General features: G+C 48.9%; 1 protein-coding gene across 9 annotated transcripts in view; it reads right to left on the reverse strand.

Moving 5' to 3' along the window:
* kif13a (kinesin family member 13A) overlaps positions 1-23,854 on the reverse strand; it is a 67,629-nt gene that overhangs the window by 25,045 nt on the left and 18,730 nt on the right. For 8 of the 9 annotated variants that reach the window (XM_023790502.2, XM_023790508.2, XM_023790504.2 and 5 more), the window contains exons 3-12: positions 19,782-19,794; positions 16,256-16,316; positions 8,435-8,527; positions 4,699-4,879; positions 2,697-2,784; positions 1,913-2,047; positions 1,098-1,210; positions 902-1,013; positions 332-544; positions 137-247 (exon numbers count right to left, since the gene is read on the reverse strand). In XM_023790502.2, coding sequence (XP_023646270.2) covers positions 137-247; positions 332-544; positions 902-1,013; positions 1,098-1,210; positions 1,913-2,047; positions 2,697-2,784; positions 4,699-4,879; positions 8,435-8,527; positions 16,256-16,316; positions 19,782-19,794 — 1,120 coding nt within the window. The remainder of the gene's footprint in view (positions 1-136; positions 248-331; positions 545-901; positions 1,014-1,097; positions 1,211-1,912; positions 2,048-2,696; positions 2,785-4,698; positions 4,880-8,434; positions 8,528-16,255; positions 16,317-19,781; positions 19,795-23,854) is intronic. The other variant, XM_072705686.1, reaches the window with a different exon arrangement.

A 23,854-nucleotide genomic window follows, 5' to 3' on the forward strand; every position in this document is an offset into this window, starting at 1 on the left:
TATTTATTTAAAATGTCAATTAAACTGGGGAGAGATGACTGCCCTGCTTTCTTTGTCACTGGTTTTTATTGTCTGTCCCATTATGGTTTGAAAGCTCTCCAGTGAGACAGGCACTGCTCTGATGGGAGAAGCCTACCTGCGCGATCTCCTCAGTCTTCCTCAGCTTCTCCTCCCAGGTGATGGTCATCTCCTGGATCAGCTTCTCAGACTCCTGCAGCTTCTCCTGCAGCTCTGGGGCTTTCAGGGACTGAGATACGGCCGCCGTTAATCCTCCCCGCCCTTTCCCGTCATTCCCCGCCCCAAACACCACCCTGGCTCTGCTGGGTCCCACCTCAGCCTGGGACAGCTGCTCCTTCAGCTTCTCCACCTCCTCGCGGAGCTCGCGGATGATGCGGGCGTTGGGGTCCTCGTTGACCACGGCGTGGTTGACGATCCTCTTGGCGCGGTCGGCGTAGCGCAGGGTGGACAGCGTCTCCTCGTAGTTGTCGGCCGCCGGGCTGACTGTGGCGATCATCGCCGTCTTGCTGTTACCCCCGAGGTTGTCCTGTGCAAGCGGGGACACCGTGCGTGTGTGCGAGTCTGCCCTGCTCTGCCACACCTCCGACTTACACTTACTCATCAGCAGAAAGCCCCCCCACTGCAGATAATGATCATACTACCCAACAGAAGGAGCAGCGGCAGGGACATAATCACCAGCTGCCCCATTAACAGCTCCATTTCACCTCGGGCACGACGTACGGAAAGTTCTACGGAACGGTATCGAGGGCACTTCCAGCAGCCGGGTGCTGAGGATCCTGTGAGAGAGGCTAACAGGAACCACACACGCCGCACTGTACACGTTGACGCACACTGGTGCACGTTTGGTGAAGGTGAACCCCCGCAGTCCCCCAGACCCCCCTACCTTGAGCAGCCAGGTGAGGACAGAGTCCCTGTAAGGTACAAACTTAGGCTTCCCCTTCCCCGCCGACTGGTCTGCCAGAGCAGAGATGACGCAGCCCAGGGTTGTCAGGGACCTGGGGGGTGCAGAGGCACGGTGAGGTGGCTGGCGTGGCGGCGACCCTTCCCCCCCCCCTCCACCAGAACAGCACTGCACTCACTTGTTGATGTTGCTGCCCTCCTTTAGTCTCTCGCCCGCCGCCCCCGTCTTGGACACGCGCTCACTTCCCGCCAGGTCCACCAGGCTCACTTTGCTCACCTTCTCGCCCGAGTTCTGTGGACAGCCACCCACGTGAGAGCTGCTCCGACCAAGCCAGCCTCGTGTTCAGAGGTAGGGGACACCACTCCATCACAACAGCCAAAGGAAATTCTTTTTCACCGACTAGACGTAGCAAACGTCTGACACATGTGTATTACTTCAGCGAATCTCTATCCTGTTTGCAGGCAGTTCAAGTTACACTGCATAGATTTCCTGGCTACAGCTGATCTGAGAGAACAAAGTCAAGTCACTGCTGGCTCATTAGTATTGATGACGATATGAAGCTTCATGAACCACTTGCTGTATCTTCCGACCCCACTAGATGGTGCTCTCTGTTCAAAAAAGGGCTCAAAGAATGTCCCAAAGCAAGCCAAGAGCGCCATCTAGTGGGGTCAAAAAATACAGCAAATGGTTCATTAAGCTACATTTGGCATCACTACTCATTTGTAAGTGTAAAAAATCTGAATTTCTGTAACCCATCACTGGATCCTTATGTGACATACTCAGTCTGCTAGGGGAGTTCAGTATTAATTGCTGTTTTTAAGAAACTTTTCGTCAGATTTGAAATTGAACAGACTGTCCAAGAGCATATTAATTGGTCACTCAATGGTCCAAAATGACACACCAATGCAGCCATCAATATCTCAGCAGCTCAGGTTGATGTTTGACCAGGAAAAATGCAGATGTTGTGTCACATGACAGGAGGCCTCGGCTCACCCCAGACTGCAGGTCGTAGAGCGTCTGTGTGACAATGATGCTGAAGACGGCGTGCGACCGGCTGCTTTCCTCGTTCATGTTGGTAGCGGCGACCGTGCGGGATTTGTTCCCCTCTGACATCAGCGACTCGATGTCCTGAGGGGGTGGGAGCAGCACTATCAATCACAGCCTGTCACCATGGAAACAGGCAGGTGAGGTCACTGCAGAGGGAGCACCTGCTCATGTTACTGATCTCAGAACAGCAGGCATGTCACAGGCTGGACGCCGACTGTCATAGAGGTGCTTCACAGGCTCATTTCTAATTCACATCCTAACGTTACATCGCCGTTTATTAGCCTGCGTGCTGCCAGGATGAAACAGGAGCCCAGCCAATGGCGGCACGGCGCAGATGCACAGCTATGCTAATGGGAAGGAGGCAGCGCTACACACAAGCGCGAGCGACAATGGGTCGATTGTGAGTGTCGGATTACAGCAAGTCACGGGGCTGTGCTCCTGCGGCCCTGACAGCTGCTCCACCGCTGCTCCTCCGCTGCTCGCAGGCCTGCTATCTTTCTGCTGTCAGCTCGTCAGGCCTGCCGCATCCTCGGAGCTCTCAGGCGCATGTAACACTGCCCTCCATTTGTCAAACCGACAAAGAACATGCTCTTCTCTTATTTGATGCTCACTGACAGCAAACAGGAAGAGCGTAGCGAGTACAATATGGGGCTCAGTGTGCAGCACACGCAGCGGTACGTTTTCAGGGTTCAGGCTGGGAATGGCAGTGAGGGGCGAGTCCCTGACCCACCTCAAAGCTGGTGACAGCCAGCTGCGAGAGCCCGTCCACGTAGGGGCCCAGGACCTTGTGCTCTCGGACTTTCAGGGACTGGCGGCCCCTGAGGAAGAGAGGGAGGGATAAAGGCATGAGAGCGGGATGGAGAGGCACAGATACATGTGCTGCCACTCAACCTATTCCACATTAATGCATGATTACAGCCATGCGGCCCCCCGCAAGGCACTGTTGCCATGGTGACTAAAGGTCAGGATTACCTCATTCTATCTACAGCCTTACGCTTTTCCCCTGATTTAGTGCAGGATGTTAAGCCCTCGGAACAGGCCCATCAGCGCCCTCTAGAGGCAGGGAGAACTAGACTACATGACCCCCTTTGGACTGCTTGGCTGCTTGAAAAAGCAGGCTTTGGTCTGATTTGATTATAAAATGTCAAGCTTTTATTACTTAACCCATACATCAAGTGTGATATTATAAACTAGTAGGGGCAGAGCACAGAGCAGTGGCAGACGCAAACAGATCTTAAACACAGGTTACATCTACATTAGGCCTCCAGTGTCTTCAGCCTGTCCACAGTGAGATCCTGCACTACGTGCATGAAGGGCTTTACCAGAGGGGAAGAGCATTAACAATGATCACCAACTGTCTAGAAAAGCCAGACCATGAATGACACTGAAGGTCAGATATGAATACAGCCAGGAGGACTGAGACTCCCCAACCCTGACCCTCCAGATCCAATCAGGAAACAGGAAACTGCTCCCACCTTCCTCTGGCCACAACCAATAAACAGACTAAGTGGGAGGGGTATAAGCCTTTCTTGCTTTTCACAGTTCACACTGCTGACACCACGTTGCCTGGGCCATCCGGCAGATGGCCAAAGGTGCAGAGCCGGAGAACTGATACAGCATGTGAACAGGGGCCCCTGGAGCTCTGGAGCTCGCACTCAGGAGGCTGCGGCGCTTTGGCATATCATCAGACATGATCCTCTGAACTCCATACAAAACAAAGACCACAGTACGCAGGAATACCCTCAGATATGACCCCCGATTACTGTACAGAACAAAGACCACAGTACACAGGAATACCCTCAGATATGACCCCCGATTACTGTACATAACACACCACAGTGCACAGGAAAATCCTCTGATATGACCCCCGATTACTGTAAATAACGACCACAGAGCACAGGAATACCCTCAGACATGTCACCAATATCTGTTCTCCAGACAAACAGCTACTTCAGTCTCTCCTAAGCTTTTCCTTCCGCAGCTTCTGCTTCTGGTCTTTAAACAAATCTTTTTTAATGGCACCTCTGCCAAAGGCAGTCTTCCGGAAACATGCAAAACTGTATGAAAGAGAAAAGCGTGCAAGTACAGAAACAGTGCAATGAGCCCCACACATGGTGCAATTTCCCGAGGCCTCTGCCAGCTCTTACTTAAAGTCACACAGGCTGAAACTTTAATAAAATTAGACCGCATACATCAGTATTTATTCACTCTATAAAAAAAAAAAAAAAAACCTGTTGCTTTAAGAAGTGATTGTGCTTCAACTCCTGTTTCAAGGAAAACCAGAATGCTTAAAAAAGTTGAAGGCAAGAGGAAGATCAGCAACAGGGGGGACAGACTCAATTATCAAATGAATCCACATGCATTTGGGAAACCTACAGAACCAAACAGAAGACAATTAGAGAAAAAAGCTGCATATCAGGTTGCCAGAAGTTCACCTAATGATGATGACAGCAACAATAAATAATTATAATAACAACAACCAGTTTTTATTGCATTTATGCAAGCTGTCTGGTCGCATAAATGCAAAGAAAACTTAAGTTAGACCTGCTGCTTTTGCTATAGTACATAGTAACACCGCATTTTAAAACCTCGTACAGTTTTCTGTATGACTGCTGCTGTGTATGAAAGGTCTATTTCTGCTTCATTGACGTGTTGCAAGCCTAGTTCTCAGTGGGTCTCGGTGTATGATGTCGCTGCGTTGTCGGAGTGCGCGCCCCTGACAGGTTTCTCACCCTTTGGGGTCCAGCAGATCCCGGACCTTCTCGTTGTAGATCTCCATGTAGGACACCTCCACTTTGAAGGAGAGAGTCTCGCTGCAGTTCTGTGAGACCCTCTCAAAGAGCCTGCAGCAGAGCCGGGGAATCAGGCCCGGCTGGTCCACACTGCCCATCATGGAAAAGGACTTCCCAGAGCCTGCCAGGAATGACATTAGAGCGCCGTTTCTTAATCCAGTCCACATCTTTGCTCCCTCCCAGCTCCCAGTAATGTGAACTGTCTGGATGGGAGCTGAGAGGGAGCAAAAACCTGGACCGTCTGTGGTTCCCCAAGGACTGGATTGGGAAACACAGCATTACATCAAGCTGCTCCTGAACCTCCACAGGTTGTGAGGGCTCTTACAGTCATTATGAATTGTAGCAGAACATCATGCTAAAGCTTCCACAAGCTGCTGCATTTCTACCGGCTCCAGAATTTATATGGATGAATCTTTCCTCACCTTTCATTTCATAGGTCTCTGTCCGCGTCAGAAAGCAACAAATTCCTTCAACGGACACTCTACCCAATGTTTGAGGCATAAGTCTGGCAAATTCAAGATCCAAACTTGAAAGTGCTGTCAGGATCACTGTATTCCCTGGACAGCCGCATCTCCTGCTCCGCCCACCTAAATCGTATTCCATGCACACTCACCAACCTGTACAACTTATGTAAGTACCTCATGGGTCACCTGGAAATGTGAAAAAATTATGTGTTTTCACCTGAATGAAGTCCTTCTTGTGATGTGTAGGTCTAAAACTACACCTGTTTGTTTATTGCACATTCCGTATACATTGTAAACTGTTCATTAAACTCATTTACATTTAACTAAGGCTTTTATCCAAAGCGACAGTAGGGGGAAAGGTTATAATTTGTGTCGGCTCCCTGGGATAAGAACCCACCATTTCTGCATTGTTGGCACAACACTCTCCCTGTTCAGTTATGGGATCGCTGCTGACACCAAACTAAAGCAGGATTTAGTGTAACGTGCCCCTCAAATAGTAAATCAAACGCACAATTGCACAGTCAGAAAACAAAAGGGAAATACTGGTTCAAAATGGGACACAGCACCTTATTTTTCAAACTTTACTCCAAAAGACGACTAGATTCATATGGAATAGAAATATTGGCAAAAAAGTGAACTTATCTTCCCGATCGCTGAACTTTCATTCAGAATGGTTACATGTGGTTTTCAGCCACACACACACACAAAATATATATATATATATATATATATATATATATATATATATATATATATATATATATCATGAATTATTACAAGCCTACCTTATGCACTCTCACATGATTAAATTCCTCAAAGATCAAAAACAGTGAATAGAATGAATAATTAAAAATACATCGATCCTGTTCACAATGATAAGCTTCTAAACAGCTGTCACTGTTGCTTAAGTTTTGATGTGATTTGTCTAAAAATTTGAACATGTATAACACATTTGAACATGTATAATACAATGTGCCTGCAAATTTGGAAATGATGGGCCAAATAGGTTTTGGGTTTTCATTCTGACAAGGATCAAGTGTCTGACCCGACCTTCTCTTTGCTGTTACTATGCGATACTGTTTCAGTTTTGGGGTGATCCATCTCAATTTGAGCACTTCCAGTTCATCGCCCCTATAATGTCTGAATTTGAAAAAGATCAGTAAAACACTTCTAGAGTTACTGTGTTCACAAGACCAAGTGTCTCCTACAGCTGCTGTTTCCTTCTTGATGCTACATAGTGCTTGGGCTTCATTTCTGGGGCAATTTGAAAATGAAATCACTTGAAGATCATTATCCACATAACGATTTTGTGAAGCAGTAATAAGATCCATCAAATTCTTTTTGACTTGGCACATTCACAAGGCACTGCTCCAATTTTAGGGTGATCAATCTCAAAATTGAACGCCTTCCAGTTTGGCATCCCTAAAATGGCACTGCAAAGTTTGAAGAAGATCCATCAAAACTAGACACTAGAGATGCACCCATCCGATATTCACCGACCCAGACTTATGTGACGGATCGGGTAACAGCCATACATGACCGATCCACGTCCGATACTTACTTATGTAGTTTTTGGCAATCTCTAAAAAGACAGCTCCTATTTCACGTTTAATCTACTTGTACAATCAATCACACGACAGCTCTTTCACATTTTATATGTTTTTTTTGCAGCATTCAAGCTGAATGCTAATACTGCAACTCAGTCTGTTTGCTACTCAGCGGGTGTGAGCGCAGTGACTTCCGTCTGCTGTGACATCATGCGCATACCCTTTGCAGTATGAGGTGCGTAAGAACATCAGAAAAGAGGGTGACGGTCTGGAAGTATTTTACGTTTTTAACCGCAACTAGTAGCACTGAGATTTGTAATCTTTGTAAAAACAAAGTTTTGAGAGGTGGGAGCAACGTTTAGTGAGAAACCACACTAAAAGCACTTGCAATTGTGCGAGACAATGAGAGTAATATGAAAAATCAACGTATGATTTGGGAGTCGCTAGCTTGGGCTACGGGGGGTGATGCTATTGCTACGAAGTGTGTGTGACGTCCTGGTCAGTGAGAGAAAAATTGTGGGGCATTTTAAGCATTCGCCACTTGTGTATCTTCACAGATATTCAAAATGAACTTCACAGATATTCAAAATGAACTGCAAAATGCCTCAAAATGCCTCATATAAATGAGGCGAAACAGTAAGATATGTTTCTAGCAGCCTAATTAAAAAATTGACATTTTTTTCATGTTTATTTACTAGTTTAAAAATGTAAATAATATATAAAGTATAAAATATTATATATATTTATTATATTAAAAGAATAAAGTAAAAAGAGGTCTTGTATTGGAATCTGTATCAGTATCAGCGTCGGAGTGGAATTGAAAAAATGTAGATCAGCCCAACCCTAAAAACTTTTTGAGTTGTCTTAATGGGATCACGAGTCAAAACTGCCCATGTTTTGCTATCACTGTGCAGCACTGCACAGTGCTGTTGGTCAGAATTTAATCACTTTCAATTCCTCACCCATACAACACCTCTGTAAAGTTTGAAAAAGATCCATCACACAGTTTTTGAGTTATCCTCTTAAGGAAAGCGTCTGCAGCAGCAGCCCAGCGCCAAAAACATACGTGAGCACCCAACAACTAAATGCAATCCAACATGGGACTTGACTCAGTGGTGACAGCTATTATGATGCTGCTGCTACACTAGTATAAAAAAAGGAAATCGGGTCAAGGAATCTGTTCGCTGACCAAATTTTCTACGTGAACCAATACATTTCTTTCACAAATTTTTTGGTTGCGAACCAAATTGTTCATAGACCACAGCGTTCGTGGACCGCAGGCACCAATGTACTAGAAAATTATATAAGTAACTGATATTTGTTTTATTATTTCAATCTGTTGCACCTGCTCTTGCTTGGTAAAATATGTCAGATGAAGTTGGGTATACAGCAACTCATTTTCAGTTAATTGTTATTTGTACCTCTTTCCAGTTACAGAGTAGTATATTTTGAGATGATCCTGCAACTTGAAGTTTGAAGAAAAGTTGATTTTCGTTTGTATATGTTTTCAATTACAGTTCTTAGAAAGAAAATCGGAATCGGCAAAAATCGGTATCAGCCAGTCACGCTTGCAAAAAAAATCGGGCAAGAAAATTGCCAACGGTACATCTCTAATTCCTGCTGATTCTACCTGTGTTACGGGAACAATGCTCAGGACAGAGGTACCTGTTTGTCCGTAGGCGAAGATGCAGGCGTTGTATCCTTGAAAGGCATTTTCAAGAATTCCTTCCCCAAGACACTGGTACACGACCTCCTGACCTATAAAACAGGTGGATGAAGCCTTCAGTCAGAGGACAGTACCAGTAACTGTCAAGAGATGTAAAAGCGAAGATGAAATAAGACAAACACAGGAAATGATACATCAACACGGACCCACTCTGCAGTCAGAGAAAAGCAGAGCGACGTTCCCAAAACACTAAACCAATGCTATTATTCTATAAACATCCAGCTACCACTAACCCCCTCCTGTTTTGCCACCTCCTCCTCACAGACCTGTTGCTGCACCTGAAGCCTGAGAGACGGGACAGAGCCCCCAGGAGACCAGCTATAACGCTTCCTGCTCTTGGGAGTTGACCCTCACCCATCTCAGTAATTAAATACACACTCAGGATCAAAGAGAGCAGAGATCTGACATTTATGAGACCCCCTCCCTGGGGGCAGCATTCCTGAGAGAAGAGCTTACAACTCTATTCCTAGCTAAGTCCAGATCTCAAGAGTAAAAATGCTTTCTTCCTCGGTTACACACTGGTGCTGGCCTTTTGACACATAAACCAGACAGACAGAAACAGCAGCAGCTGAAGCCATTTACGGTACAAATAACTGCTTCTGCATTATATTAGGAGCTCAGGTTGGACCACTGCGGCTCTTGAAGAGCAGAGTTGGACTTCCCAGCTATGAACCTTCCCCAGCCAATCACATTCTCTTTGCTTTGTCACCTTTCAGCCTTGGCTCCGGAGCCTTCTTTCCCAACCCAACCAAGTTCTCGGGTACCTGCAGACAGTCCATGTTGTTGCTCCCTCTCAGGTCCCGGTAGGGAGCTAGGAGGGAGCAAAAACGTGGACAGTCTGGTAGAAAGTTAGCGGGGAGCATAAATGTGGACAACCTGGTAGGAAGTTAGCAGGAGCAAAAACGTGGACAGTCTGGTAGGAAGTTAGCAGGGAGCAAAAATGTGGACCGTCTGGCAGGGAGTTAGGAGGGAGCAAAATTGTGGACCGTCTGGCAGGGAGTTAGGAGGGAGCAAAATTGTGGACCATCTGGCAGGGAGTTAGGAGGGAGCAAAAATGTGGACCGTCTGTGGGTCCCTGAGTAGCGGGTTGGGAAATGCTGCCCCTAAGGAATACACTCAAAAACCAGTTCACATGCTTTACTATAATTTACCTCCAACTCCAGAGTAAAACCAGTGCAGAATAGATCAAGGGAAATTGGACCATGCAGCTGTTGATAATGACATAATTACTCGTTGTTAATGGCTGAGGGGTTTTCCCTTGTCATCATAGCGATTATTAATGCAGGGGGAAAAAAACAGAACCGACTGAAAAAGAAGTGGAGACAGGACCAGACAGGCAAATGTATCAGTCAGCCTAGCAAGGACCACCCAGCAGAGAATAGAGACACAGCAGTACGCTAATCAACGTGGATATGGTGCTACACTAACCACCCAATACACAGAGCAGACATGGCACTATCCTAATCACACAGCACACAGTGTGGATACAGTGCTATGCTAATCACACAGCACACAGTGTGGATACAGTGCTATGCTAATCACACAGCACACAGTGTGGATACAGTGCTATGCTAATCACACAGCACACAGTGTGGATACAGTGCTATGCTAATCACACAGCAGACAGTGTAGAAACAGAACTATGCTAATCATCCGGCTCAGTGTGGACATGGCACTATGCTGATCACTGAGCACAAAGTGTGGACACGGTACTATGCTAATGTCCGACACACAGAGTGGTCATGGTGCTATACTAATCACCAAACACACACAGTGGACATGGTGTAATGCTAATTACTCATCAGGCAGTGTGTACACTGTGCTACGCTAATCACCCGGCACACAGTGTGGACATGGCGCTACTCTAACCACCGGGCACACAGTGTGGACATGGCGCTACTCTAACCACCCGGCACACAGTGTGGACATGGCACTACTCTAACCACCCGGCACACAGTGTGGACATGGCACTACTCTAACCACCCGGCACACAGTGTGGACATGGCACTACTCTAACCACCCGGCACACAGTGTGGACATGGCACTACTCTAACCACCCGGCACACAGTGTGGACATGGCACTACTCTAACCACCCGGCACACAGTGTGGACATGGCACTACTCTAACCATCCGGCACACAGTGTGGACATGGCACTACTCTAACCACCCGGCACACAGTGTGGACATGGCACTACTCTAACCATCCGGCACACAGTGTGGACATGGCACTACTCTAACCACCCGGCACACAGTGTGGACATGGCACTACTCTAACCACCCGGCACACAGTGTGGACATGGCACTACTCTAACCACCCGGCACACAGTGTGGACATGGCACTACTCTAACCACCCGGCACACAGTGTGGACATGGCACTACTCTAACCACCCGGCACACAGTGTGGACATGGCACTACTCTAACCATCCGGCACACAGTGTGGACATGGCACTACTCTAACCACCCGGCACACAGTGTGGACATGGCACTACTCTAACCATCCGGCACACAGTGTGGACATGGCACTACTCTAACCACCCGGCACACAGTGTGGACATGGCACTACTCTAACCACCCGGCACACAGTGTGGACATGGCACTACTCTAACCACCCGGCACACAGTGTGGACATGGCACTACTCTAACCACCCGGCACACAGTGTGGACATGGCACTACTCTAACCACCCGGCACACAGTGTGGACATGGCACTACTCTAACCACCCGGCACACAGTGTGGACATGGCACTACTCTAATCACCCGGCACACAGTGTGGACATGGCGCTACTCTAACCACCCGGCACACAGTGTGGACATGGCGCTACTCTAACCACCCGGCACACAGTGTGGACATGGCACTACTCTAACCACCCGGCACACAGTGTGGACATGGCGTTACTCTAACCACCCGGCACACAGTGTGGACATGGCACTACTCTAACCACCCGGCACACAGTGTGGACATGGCACTACTCTAACCATCCGGCACACAGTGTGGACATGGCACTACTCTAACCACCCGGCACACAGTGTGGACATGATGCTATACTAATCACCTGGGACACACTGTGGACATGGCACTATGCTAATTACCCAGCACAGCGTGGACACGACACTACGCTAATCACACACCACACAGTATGAACACAAGACTATGCTTATCACCCAGCACACAGTGTGGACACGGCCCAATGCTAATTACCCAGCACAAAGTGCGGACATGGTGCTACGCAAATTCATTCGTGCACACTATATACACAGAGCTACACTAATCGCCCGGTACACAGTGTTGACATGCCGCTATGCTAATCACTGAGCACAAAGTGTCGATACAGCGCTATGCTAATCATCTGGCACACAGAGTGGTCATGGCGCTACGCTAATCACCCAACACAGATAGTGGACATAGCTTTATGCTAATCACCCAGTACACAGTGTGGATATAGCCCTACGCTAATAACCCGACACACAGTGTGGACACAGCGCTATGCTAATCACCCGGCATACGATATGGACATGGAGCTACGCTAATCACCTGGGACACACCGTGGACATTGCACTATGCTAATTACCCAGCAGAATGTGGACACGATGCTATGCTAATCACCCGGCACACGATATGAACATGGAGCTACGCTAATCACCTGGGACACACCGTGGACATTGCACTATGCTAATTACCCAGCAGAATGTGGACACGATGCTATGCTAATCACTCGGCACACGATATGGACATGGAGCTACGCTAATCACCTGGGACACACCGTGGACATTGCACTATGCTAATTACCCAGCAGAATGTGGACACGATGCTATGCTAATCACCCGGCACACGATATGAACATGGAGCTACGCTAATCACCTGGGACACACCGTGGACATTGCACTATGCTAATTACCCAGCAGAATGTGGACACGATGCTATGCTAATCACCCAGCACACAGTAAAGACACAACACTATGCTAATCACCCAGCACACAGTGTGGACACGGCGCTATGTCAATCACCAGGAGCTTCTACTCCAAACTAGGCTACCAATGACTTTGCAGGTTCAGCGCCCTTAAACAATTCAGTGTACTGAACAGAACTGGAGCTGCCGAACGTGCAACATGAGATTTGAATTTAAGTGTGTAAGCACTTCCAAGAACAGCTACAAAGAATGGTTTTCTTATACCGATACATTGCCTTTTCTTTGTGTTTCTAATTGCATTTTAATAACAAACACTTCACAAACAAATTCTATTTTCCTTGCTGTAGAGAAACTGCACAAAACTCAAAACTAAGGTTTGTTAAGTTTGCTCTTTTCCCTCAGATTCAGGACCTAATAATGACCACAAGATCATCATAGCAATATAGCTATATTAATACAGCTATGTGTTATACACGGATTGCAAGGACTGCGATAGTCTGGTTGGGATCAGACTTTTTTATACCTTCATACTGTACAGACATTATAGAATGGGGAGGCTTAAGTTTTACCAAAGCATTTTTACTTTGTCATAGGAAACAAAACTTAGCAAGCATTCCAATAATTGTTCCTTTCAAGATTATCTAGTATACATTTTAAAAATCAATATAAGGGTTACCACCGCTGATTTTGCATGAGCGCTGCATGCGTTCTCCTTGCTGTTTAAATCACTCATATAGATGAGTTTCTTTCTTTTCTTTTTCTTTTTTTAAACTTTGTCTAGAGTTGTTTTCTGAGCCTGTAACTTTTTTCAAGGCGGCACTTGTATTGTGTTTAGAAGCAGGATATTTTCATAACCAAAATCAACAAAGAAATCATTTGTAAATCCCACCCTAAAGTACAGAAATACCAAAAAAGTACCTCAGCCACTTTGATACTTTGGGCAATGGAACGTTTGGTACTGGTACTCGACTGGAAGTCAATGGGAAAGGGAAAGCATGCTACTGTACCTGGTGCGATGGAAAAGCACACTTACTGTACAGTCAGATAGCTTCACTCTCCCAAAAAGTTGTCACCTAAAAATCAAGCTGCTTTTTTTGTCACTACCGGTGATGCTCACGTGTTTGTGAAGTTGTTCTCCTACACAGGCTGGACAACACGGCCCGAATTGAGCCTGAATGACCACAAACCCGCCGTACATTCACAGCTTCTTATGGCTTGGGCAGTTTCTGAATCAGGACACTGAGAAATAACAAATACTACTTCAGCAGATGCCAAGAAAATGCAGTGTGCATCTCAGCATGCTACCCATGCTTGTGTGAGTTCTAATCCCATGTCTGGCAAAGGAATCGTATCACCCTTGGGCCTTTGAGCAAGGCCCTAAACCCCAACTGCACCTGAGATCTGGCTAATCCTGCTCTCGGACCCTGACTTGCATGTCACTTTGGACAAAAGTATCTGCTAAAGATATAAAAATGAATATGGAATATATCTGTGGGTCAGAAAGGACAGACATGAGGATGAGGACAGACACAGCTAATGTAGCCGTGCATCAATCCTGTGCGCCCCCCCCCCCCATATCATCACAGACTCCTTGAGGGATGCTGATGTCACGCCCAAGTGGCCTGTGGTGAGTGGACAGCTGTTAAAGAACTAAATATAGAGTGACACCCCCCCCCCCCCCCCCCACATGTACCTGATGCAGACTAAGGGTGAAGCGACTAACAGGCACACATCACCCTATTCCTGTGCTGTATGCCAGTCATATGCGGTATTTACATTTGTGTTTATTACATATCTGAAAGCAACCCCCACAGTCCGGCATCTGCCGACCCCCCCTCTGCCCTGCTGCTCTTAAAAAGCACTTCCGTGATCGCTCTCCAAGGAGAACATTAACACAGAGACACCTGAATGTCACACTGGGAGCAGCAATGTCCAGCAATGGGAGAAACATTGAGGCATGACGGAAAGGAGGAAGCAGGATGAACAAGAATTTACAGTTTTAAATCACTGACAGACCGGAGTGCCCCCGACCCTCACTGACAGACCGGAGTGCCCCCCGACCCTCACTGACAGACCGGAGTGCCCCCGACCCTCACTGACAGACCGGAGTGCCCCCGACCCTCACTGACAGACCGGAGTATCACCGACCCTCACTGACAGACCGGAGTGCCCCCGACCCTCACTGACAGACCGGAGTGCCCCGATCCTCACTGACAGACCGGAGTGCCCCCGACCCTCACTGACAGACCGGAGTATCACCGACCCTCACTGACAGACCGGAGTATCACCGACCCTCACTGACAGACCGGAGTGCCCCCGACCCTCACTGACAGACCGGAGTGCCCCCGACCCTCACTGACAGACCGGAGTGCCCCGATCCTCACTGACAGACCGGAGTGCCCCCGACCCTCACTGACAGACCGGAGTATCACCGACCCTCACTGACAGACCGGAGTATCACCGACCCTCACTGACAGACCGGAGTGCCCCCGACCCTCACTGACAGACCGGAGTGCCCCCGACCCTCACTGACAGACCGGAGTGCCCTCGACCCTCACTGACAGACCGGAGTATCACCGACCCTCACTGACAGACCGGAGTGCCCCCGACCCTCACTGACAGACCGGAGTGCCCCCGACCCTCACTGACAGACCGGAGTGCCCCCGACCCTCACTGACAGACCGGAGTGCCCCCGACCCTCACTGACAGACCGGAGTGCCCCCGACCCTCACTGACAGACCGGAGTGCCCCCGACCCTCACTGACAGACCGGAGTGCCCCCGACCCTCACTGACAGACCGGAGTGCCCCCGACCCTCACTGACAGACCGGAGTGCCCCCGACCCTCACTGACAGACCGGAGTGCCCCGATCCTCACTGACAGACCGGAGTGCCCCCGACCCTCACTGACAGACCGGAGTATCACCGACCCTCACTGACAGACCGGAGTATCACCGACCCTCACTGACAGACCGGAGTGCCCCCGACCCTCACTGACAGACCGGAGTGCCCTCGACCCTCACTGACAGACCGGAGTATCACCGACCCTCACTGACAGACCGGAGTGCCCCCGACCCTCACTGACAGACCGGAGTGCCCCCGACCCTCACTGACAGACCGGAGTGCCCCCGACCCTCACTGACAGACCGGAGTGCCCCCGACCCTCACTGACAGACCGGAGTGCCCCCGACCCTCACTGACAGACCGGAGTGCCCCCGACCCTCACTGACAGACCGGAGTACCCCCGACCCTCACTGACAGACCGGAGTATCACCGATCCTTAATGACAGATCAATGTACCCCAATCTTGACCAGAAGGTGTACCCCTGACACTCACAGACCAGGCCAGCGTACTCCCAACTCTCACTGACAGAGTGACAGAGTACCCCTGACCATCAATGATCAGACCACCATACCCACCAGACCCCCACAGACACAGCATGAATTGACTGAATAATCACCTCCTTGCTGCTCAAACTGCTGTCCTTAGTGATGTAGATTCCTGGGAAAGAAAAGCCAGAAGCTCACACCCCCTTTTTGGAGCCTGATTAGTATTCTGCTGGCAAGGCTGTGAGACTGAGCAGCCGTCAGATTGGGCAGCCTTCTGATTAGGTAACTATCCAAGGTACCGGATTAATCAGCATTGGTTTGTGCCATGGATCACCACAGAGTGAAACCTCTCCTCATTCATTCTTCTGTTCAATTTATCTGCGTAACACGGCTGAAAGAGCACAAGGGACAGTTCACATATCTGCGAAGGGGCGGCATTCATGCAACTTCGGGGGGGTGGGGAACATCAATGGGTGTCTTGCTGAGCCGTGTGGGGGCAGTGCCGGGAGACGGGGACTCACCTGCATATTTGGGGACGTTGGACTCATCCATGGACCAGAAGCAGTAATCAAAGGCAAACACCTGCAGAGAAGAGAAAACGTCAGGCGGAGAAGTTCCGGAAGCTGCCCATGCCGCTCCCACTCTGCTAGGGCATCTCTGTCTACACAGAGACAAAGAGCCTGTCACAGAGTGTTACGTTCATGGCACCAGACAGGCCTTCCGGAGACACAAGCAGAGATTTAAGCCAAGCTGTCGAAAGAGCAAACATCAGCAGTGCGGTGGCTGCCAGCTCGTCGCACAAGATCATGGAAGAGCGCCGCCAAACGGAAAGCATGGCCATGGTCAGATGTTTTAGGCCAGCAGCAAAGCCAGACAGTGTGAGGCTCAAACCTCGCAGTCACCTTAAACCCAGAGGAAAGTCTCACCAACAAACAGACCAAGAGGAAGCTCTCCAATATGGGTTCATCTTAGGAAAGAGGGAAAAATTCTGAAGCAATCCACATTACATCAACATCACTTAAGATGGTCAATGGTGACTTGGCACCCATATGGACAGTAATCCTCCAGAATGTTCTGTATTCTATGTGGTCTTCAGTCTACCCAATAGCATTTTCATTGTTGTGATGATCAAAAAACCGTAATTAGTTATAAAGTGAGCCTGTTTGGGGAATTAGCAACTTCAGAAAAAAAAATCTTCAAAATCATACCAGGATGCCAAAAAAAGGTGTTTAAGGAAGTCTTTTTTTCCCCACAAGAGACAGAAAGCCAGTGGTTTTACTCCTTACAAATCCACATTGTTCTTCCATTACTGTTTACATTCAGTGGCCAGTTTATTAGCTATATGCTAATGTATATAGCCTGCTTCTCCAAACAGCAAATCAAAAGTGTGAAAGTGAATCCATTCAGCACCCAGACAGGGTCAAAAGGTTCACTTACTGTTTGGATGACAATTAGAAAGGCTAAGATGCCTGATCTAAGCAATTCTGAATATGGTGTAATTGTTAGTACCATATGTGGTGGATCCAGCATCTGAGAAACACCTTCCTGGGTGTTTACTGCAGGGTCAAGAGATTTGAGAGAATGGTGTGAACAAGAAACATCCAGTCAACGCTAGCACTACAGCTGAAACCACCTTGTTAGTAGAGCCTTTTTCACACATGAACTCCAGATATTATTCGGAGAATCAAGCCTGGGCATTTTCTGGAGTTTCTGTTTCATGTGACAGAACTAGATATAGCCTATGTCAGATGTGTTCATGCTTACTAGAAATACTCCGATTGGATTAGACAAGGGGTAGCAGTTGGGCTGAGTATGCAGGAGGCAGGACATGATGCAAAACGTATCCTGTGGAAATCTGTGTGAAAATTTGTTTACAGTACTTCTGACAGAAGTTCCCGAATCTCGTCGTCTCTCCAGTTAGCCCAGCGCGTCGGGGTCTTCTTCGTGTAAATGACCCTCCTTCTTTGCCCTCGGATGTTTGTACTCTTCCATTTTCGCGCCAGTCGCATGACAGATACATCATCCACACGCCCACTCGCTCGCAGTGATTTATCCAGACATTTTCCTGCTCCATTCACACATGCGACAGAAATTGCCCGGACTGCCAGTAAAGTCGATTTAATGACGGATTCGAACATTTGAGTTCACACATGGGAAGGTTCAGCGTAGCAGTGCATGCCTGAAGGTCACAGATGAACGGCTGAACTTTTGAAGGACAATATGAAGGCCACAAATGCAAAAAATAATAGCTCAGTGCAACAAGGTGTACAGAAAAACTCGTCTACCTTTGAAGTGGATACATTTGATATTAGGTAGATGCACCTAATGCAGTGGCCATTGAGTGCATGTGCTGCCCCTGTTCCTGAAGTACAAGTGCACTGTAGTGTTGTTGCGGGGTTGGACACAGCTCCAGTTAGGAGTGGAAACAACCAGCAGTTCAGCAAACCTAGGTGACAAACTGGTGCCCTTCGTGGGTGGTTGATTGCTGGGGGGTGGGGGGAGTGTTAACTGCTTAATTAACTCATGAATCAACGGTGAAAGACATTTGAGGCGAGCTGCTGTTTCCCAAGCAACCGTCACCTGCATGCCTCCTGGCCAGCTGGGTGTCCCGCTGAGTGAAGAGAGCTTTATGAGGGAGAACCCACTGCCCAGGACTGAAGGTGGCCACCAGCTGCCCGGGCAGAAGGGTGACAGGGACAGTGGAGGCCACATGCATTCTGAAGCTGACGATACAAGATGGCTTCCCCAACAGAGCATGAGGCTTCCAGAACTTTCTTCCACACGAAAGGCAAAAAAGCCTTTGGCAGAAATGTTATCCAGAGAAATTTAAGGCACCTTATAAAATGTATAAATAAAACATTTATGCTTTCAACTTTCTATAAACTAGATGAGGACCAGAACTCCCAAAGCCCAGGATCAGCAAGGCTCCCAAGCCACCATGGTGGGCCCTGATCTCCTTTTGTTTGGGCCTCTCCTCTACATGTCATCCAACAGGATACTTCTCCTCAGCCGTATATTAAGCACACCAGCCTGTTCAGCCTGGCAGGTGTGTTCTGGCTCTGGGGATGCTGGAACAGATGGGCATCAGCTGGCTACCAGTGCTGCTGACTGTCTCACAGCACTTCACTGAGAACAGCCCAGGTCAGCAGTGATGATCAAAAGTATGGGCAGAACCCGGCCCAAGTACCAGCTAGAAAAAGTAGGCACCCAATATTCGCACCATCCCTGCAATCAGCTAGAGGTCCCCAGTTACATATGATGCATTTCATTACACTGGATTAGGGTTGGGAGGGGGAACCCCAAGAGAAATCCCCCAATCCTCTTCAGTCTTCTGAAAACCTCGCTCATCCATCTACAGCAGCACCTTAATGGAATCAGGACCAACTCCAGCAGCAGATAGGTTCCCATCATCATGACAACACTAAAAAAAGGTCTCTCAAAACTACAATGTACCCAAAAAGCACAGTCAGGAGAACATTGTGGTCCGGATAAGTGAGCTCCGGGTGGGAGTAGGAAATAACAATGAGCCCACCGCTAATGCAGCTTAAAGGCACAGCAGCCAGGCTCCAACCTAGACATGAACTCTCCATTGTTGGAAAAAAAAAAAAAAAAAAACTCACCCTGCTGCCACAAGCCGCTTACCATCACCGTGATAAGGCCTGGAAGCCCACAGCAGGTCTCATGGTGTCAATCGCTCCCTAGTTTAACCCAGTTCCCATGGGGTTAATGACAATGCACGGTAATCTTGATTGTAATAACTAAATCACAAGTCAAAAGTGCAAAGCAGTGTCACTGTATGCCTATGCTGTCCAAAGCGCTGAAACTTAAACCACCTTGTGTGTGCGTGCATTATGGGTAACGTCTGCAGGTGAGAGACGGGCCTGGAGGGAATAGCCACCTGAGACCATCCATATTGTCTGTGGTGACAAACATCTACCGTTTCAGAGAAGAGGAGGGACTGTAGCGGGCAGATTAATAGCAGGGAATGGGCACCCAAACCCCTCCCAGCAAGTCATGACAGTGAAGACAGGCTTGGGAGACGCTTACCTTGGTCTGTTTCCTGGTCAGGTGGAGAGGAGACATGCAGGCGGCGGAGGTGAGAGGAGTTCAGCAAAATGGACAAGGAGCATGTGGAAAGAGACAAAGAAGAGCAAAAATGTTCAGGATACAGAGAGAACCCTGGGACACCGCAGGATGCAACAGACATTTGGGACATCTAGTAACATATGTTATAGTCATTGCAGTGGTCTCAAATACTGTTGGCTGATAGTGATTTAACACGTGCGAGGGCTGTACCACGCTGCCGAAGGGGAGCTCATTGTGAGAGGAACACAGCTGCTTTGGGTCACAGCCATCTACTGCCAATAGAAATTGTCCCATTCAGCTGCTCACCCATTCATGCGTTCCGTCATTTGCCCATTCACTAGTTTATTCATCCTGCCGGAACACCCCCAGCAACCCCCCAATGGCGAGAGGGGCCAGGAGAGGTCACATGACTGGGGGAGACTATTTGATGATCAGTGGTCAAGGAGCTCAGTTGGGTCAATGGGATGGAGGGTGGTGTGGTGGCTTGCTGTCTGGAAAATAACACCACTACTTTGGGGACGGGGGGGGGGGGGGGGGGGGGGATCAGAGAACCCAGAGGCTGGCTGGCGTTGGAGGTGGGGTTTTTCCTTCTTCCCATTTCCATCAAGGATCCCTCCCTAATGAGGCCTTGTTTCAGCCTGGAGGACGTCCTCAGCCTGTGAAGCCTGAGACTGAAACTAATGAGGGTACAAAAAAGCAATACAGAGAGACGGTACAGCGCCTGTGTCCAGTATACAGAGAGACGGTACAGCGCCTGTGTCCAGTATACAGAGAGACGGTACAGCGCCTGTGTCCAGTATACAGAGAGACGGTACAGCGCCTGTGTCCAGTATACAGAGAGACGGTACAGCGCCTCTGTCCAGTATACAGAGAGACGGTACAGCGCCTGTGTCCAGTATACAGAGAGACGGTACAGCGCCTGTGTCCAGTATACAGAGAGACGGTACAGCGCCTGTGTCCAGTATACAGAGAGACGGTACAGCGCCTGTGTCCAGTATACAGAGAGACGGTACAGCGCCTGTGTCCAGTATACAGAGAGACGGTACAGCGCCTGTGTCCAGTATACAGAGAGACGGTACAGCGCCTCTGTCCAGTATACAGAGAGACGGTACAGCGCCTCTGTCCAGTATACAGAGAGACGGTACAGCGCCTGTGTCCAGTATACAGAGAGACGGTACAGCGCCTCTGTCCAGTATACAGAGAGACGGTACAGCGCCTGTGTCCAGTATACAGAGAGACGGTACAGCGCCTGTGTCCAGTATACAGAGAGACGGTACAGCGCCTCTGTCCAGTATACAGAGAGACGGTACAGCGCCTGTGTCCAGTATACAGAGAGACGGTACAGCGCCTGTGTCCAGTATACAGAGAGACGGTACAGCGCCTGTGTCCAGTATACAGAGAGACGGTACAGCGCCTGTGTCCAGTATACAGAGAGACGGTACAGCGCCTGTGTCCAGTATACAGAGAGACGGTACAGCGCCTGTGTCCAGTATACAGAGAGACGGTACAGCGCCTGTGTCCAGTATACAGAGAGACGGTACAGCGCCTCTGTCCAGTATACAGAGAGACGGTACAGCGCCTGTGTCCAGTATACAGAGAGACGGTACAGCGCCTGTGTCCAGTATACAGAGAGACGGTACAGCGCCTGTGTCCAGTATACAGAGAGACGGTACAGCGCCTGTGTCCAGTATACAGAGAGACGGTACAGCGCCTCTGTCCAGTATACAGAGAGACGGTACAGCGCCTCTGTCCAGTATACAGAGAGACGGTACAGCGCCTGTGTCCAGTATACAGAGAGACGGTACAGCGCCTGTGTCCAGTATACAGAGAGACGGTACAGCGCCTGTGTCCAGTATACAGAGAGACGGTACAGCGCCTGTGTCCAGTATACAGAGAGACGGTACAGCGCCTGTGTCCAGTATACAGAGAGACGGTACAGCGCCTCTGTCCAGTATACAGAGAGACGGTACAGCGCCTGTGTCCAGTATACAGAGAGACGGTACAGCGCCTGTGTCCAGTATACAGAGAGACGGTACAGCGCCTCTGTCCAGTATACAGAGAGACGGTACAGCGCCTCTGTCCAGTATACAGAGAGACGGTACAGCGCCTGTGTCCAGTATACAGAGACGGTACAGCGCCTTACTGTCTTTTTTATTATTGCTGCTGTTTCTAAAGAATTTCCCCATTGTGGGATTAATAAAGTCAATCTTATCTTATCTTAACTTCACAAATCGCTTCATAAAGTCAGGAAACGCTCCTCTGTTCTCGGGGGCTCATGGATATACTTTTGGTTTCTATAGTAACAAGGTGCTCCCGCCGCAACAGGAGACTCGAGGTTGGTCACTGCTAATAGCACAGCAACAAAGCTGCCGACTCTACTACTGCGTTTACATAGACCTCCTGTTTAAGAGACCGTATTCAGAGGGGTAATGACAGCCCTCAAGGACACAAGGACACCAGCACAGCTGAACACCGCGATCAGCTGCCGTTTACAGATTGGCAAAAGTGGCGGGGGACCTGGAGCTCAAGTGGACAGTCAGAAATAAAGTCACACCCACATGGTCTCGCTCTCTCTCTCTCTGTCTCACTGCCCACAACAATGTACCAAAGCGGCAGGCATGCTAGCATTCTGAGGTGACCTCAAACACAAACACACATCCTCTGTCCTACCACCACTCATTAGAGCTAGAGAGAGAGACAGACAAAGGGGAAGCAGCAGGTCTGGGTCATTAATAATGACACAGCAAGATTCTCATATGCCCTGAGGCATGGCTCTCTCTCTCACACACACACACACACACACACACACACAGACACACAGACACACACACACACAGACACAAACACACAGACACAAACACACAGACACACCTACTCCAAAACTGCAGCTCAGGGCCAGACCGCCTAACAGAATCCTGCCTTACGGAAGAATCTGGAATCACTCTGTTCTGCACTCTGCCACGGCCCCAGACCCCGACCCTAGGGTGAAAGGCGCCATTGGGACCCACACGACATAAGTAAATGGCCTGGATGCTATAAACATTAACCCTGCATGGAGAGGGACTCCCCCAAAAAGCTGCCATTCAGGTTTGACTGGAATTTGAGGGCAAGCAGTAATGCAGCCGGGCTCCCCCCTTCCAATATTAATGACAAACGACAGAGTGGGGGTCACTCCACCACAGTGCAGAGCACTGTGAAATGTCACCAAGATAAAATCTCATAAACTGCACAGGAGGTTTTAATATAATGGAGATATGGTTACACCTATACAGAGAGCAGCCTACTTCAATGGGAATGGCCAGATTTAAACTGCCCTTTATTCAGTGTCCTGCTGGCAATCTCAGTGGCTCGCCAGACCCTCAGCCCCGCCTGGCCTTCACGAGGACCGGGCCCCTGACCACATCCTCTGTTCAGACATCTACGCACCACCTAGGTGATGAAATGAAGACTATGCATATTCACAGGTTTGTGATAAAATCTGGAACCGGACCCGCAAGGTTTTAATGTCCTTCAATACTGTTCCCAAAGAGACAAATGTGGATCTTCAACCACCTGAAAAGCAGACAAAAATATCTGAATCCTGTCGGTGTCCGTCTGCACCCCCCCCCCCCCCAAAGCTGTAAACCTTGGGCTGCTCACTTCACTACATATCATATATGCCACCTAACCAACCTACCTGTGGAAACTCAAGGCCAATATCTGTCATGGTGGCACCAGGGCAGAATCTCAGTGTCAGTGGCACTTGTTACGACGGGGGCATCCTCAACCCGTCTGACCCAAACTTCAAATTTAGAAACGAGTCTTATCACTGTCTGTCAGCATCTTGTTAGTAACAGTCTTGACACCAGCATTAGACACATGGCTTTGCCCATATACTCTGCCCTTATATTACCTGTGCTGGACAAGTAAAGCATGTGATAAGACTGCCTGTACCTGAGGCGACCCTGAGGTTTCCCAGCACAGAGCACACCCTCTTATGATACGGGGCTGTCCGGTGACACCCCAGAGCCCTACGTGGGTTTATTCTTACAGGA

The sequence above is a fragment of the Paramormyrops kingsleyae genome, chromosome 23 (assembly GCF_048594095.1).
Source record: "Paramormyrops kingsleyae isolate MSU_618 chromosome 23, PKINGS_0.4, whole genome shotgun sequence".
Taxonomy (NCBI): domain Eukaryota; kingdom Metazoa; phylum Chordata; class Actinopteri; order Osteoglossiformes; family Mormyridae; genus Paramormyrops; species Paramormyrops kingsleyae.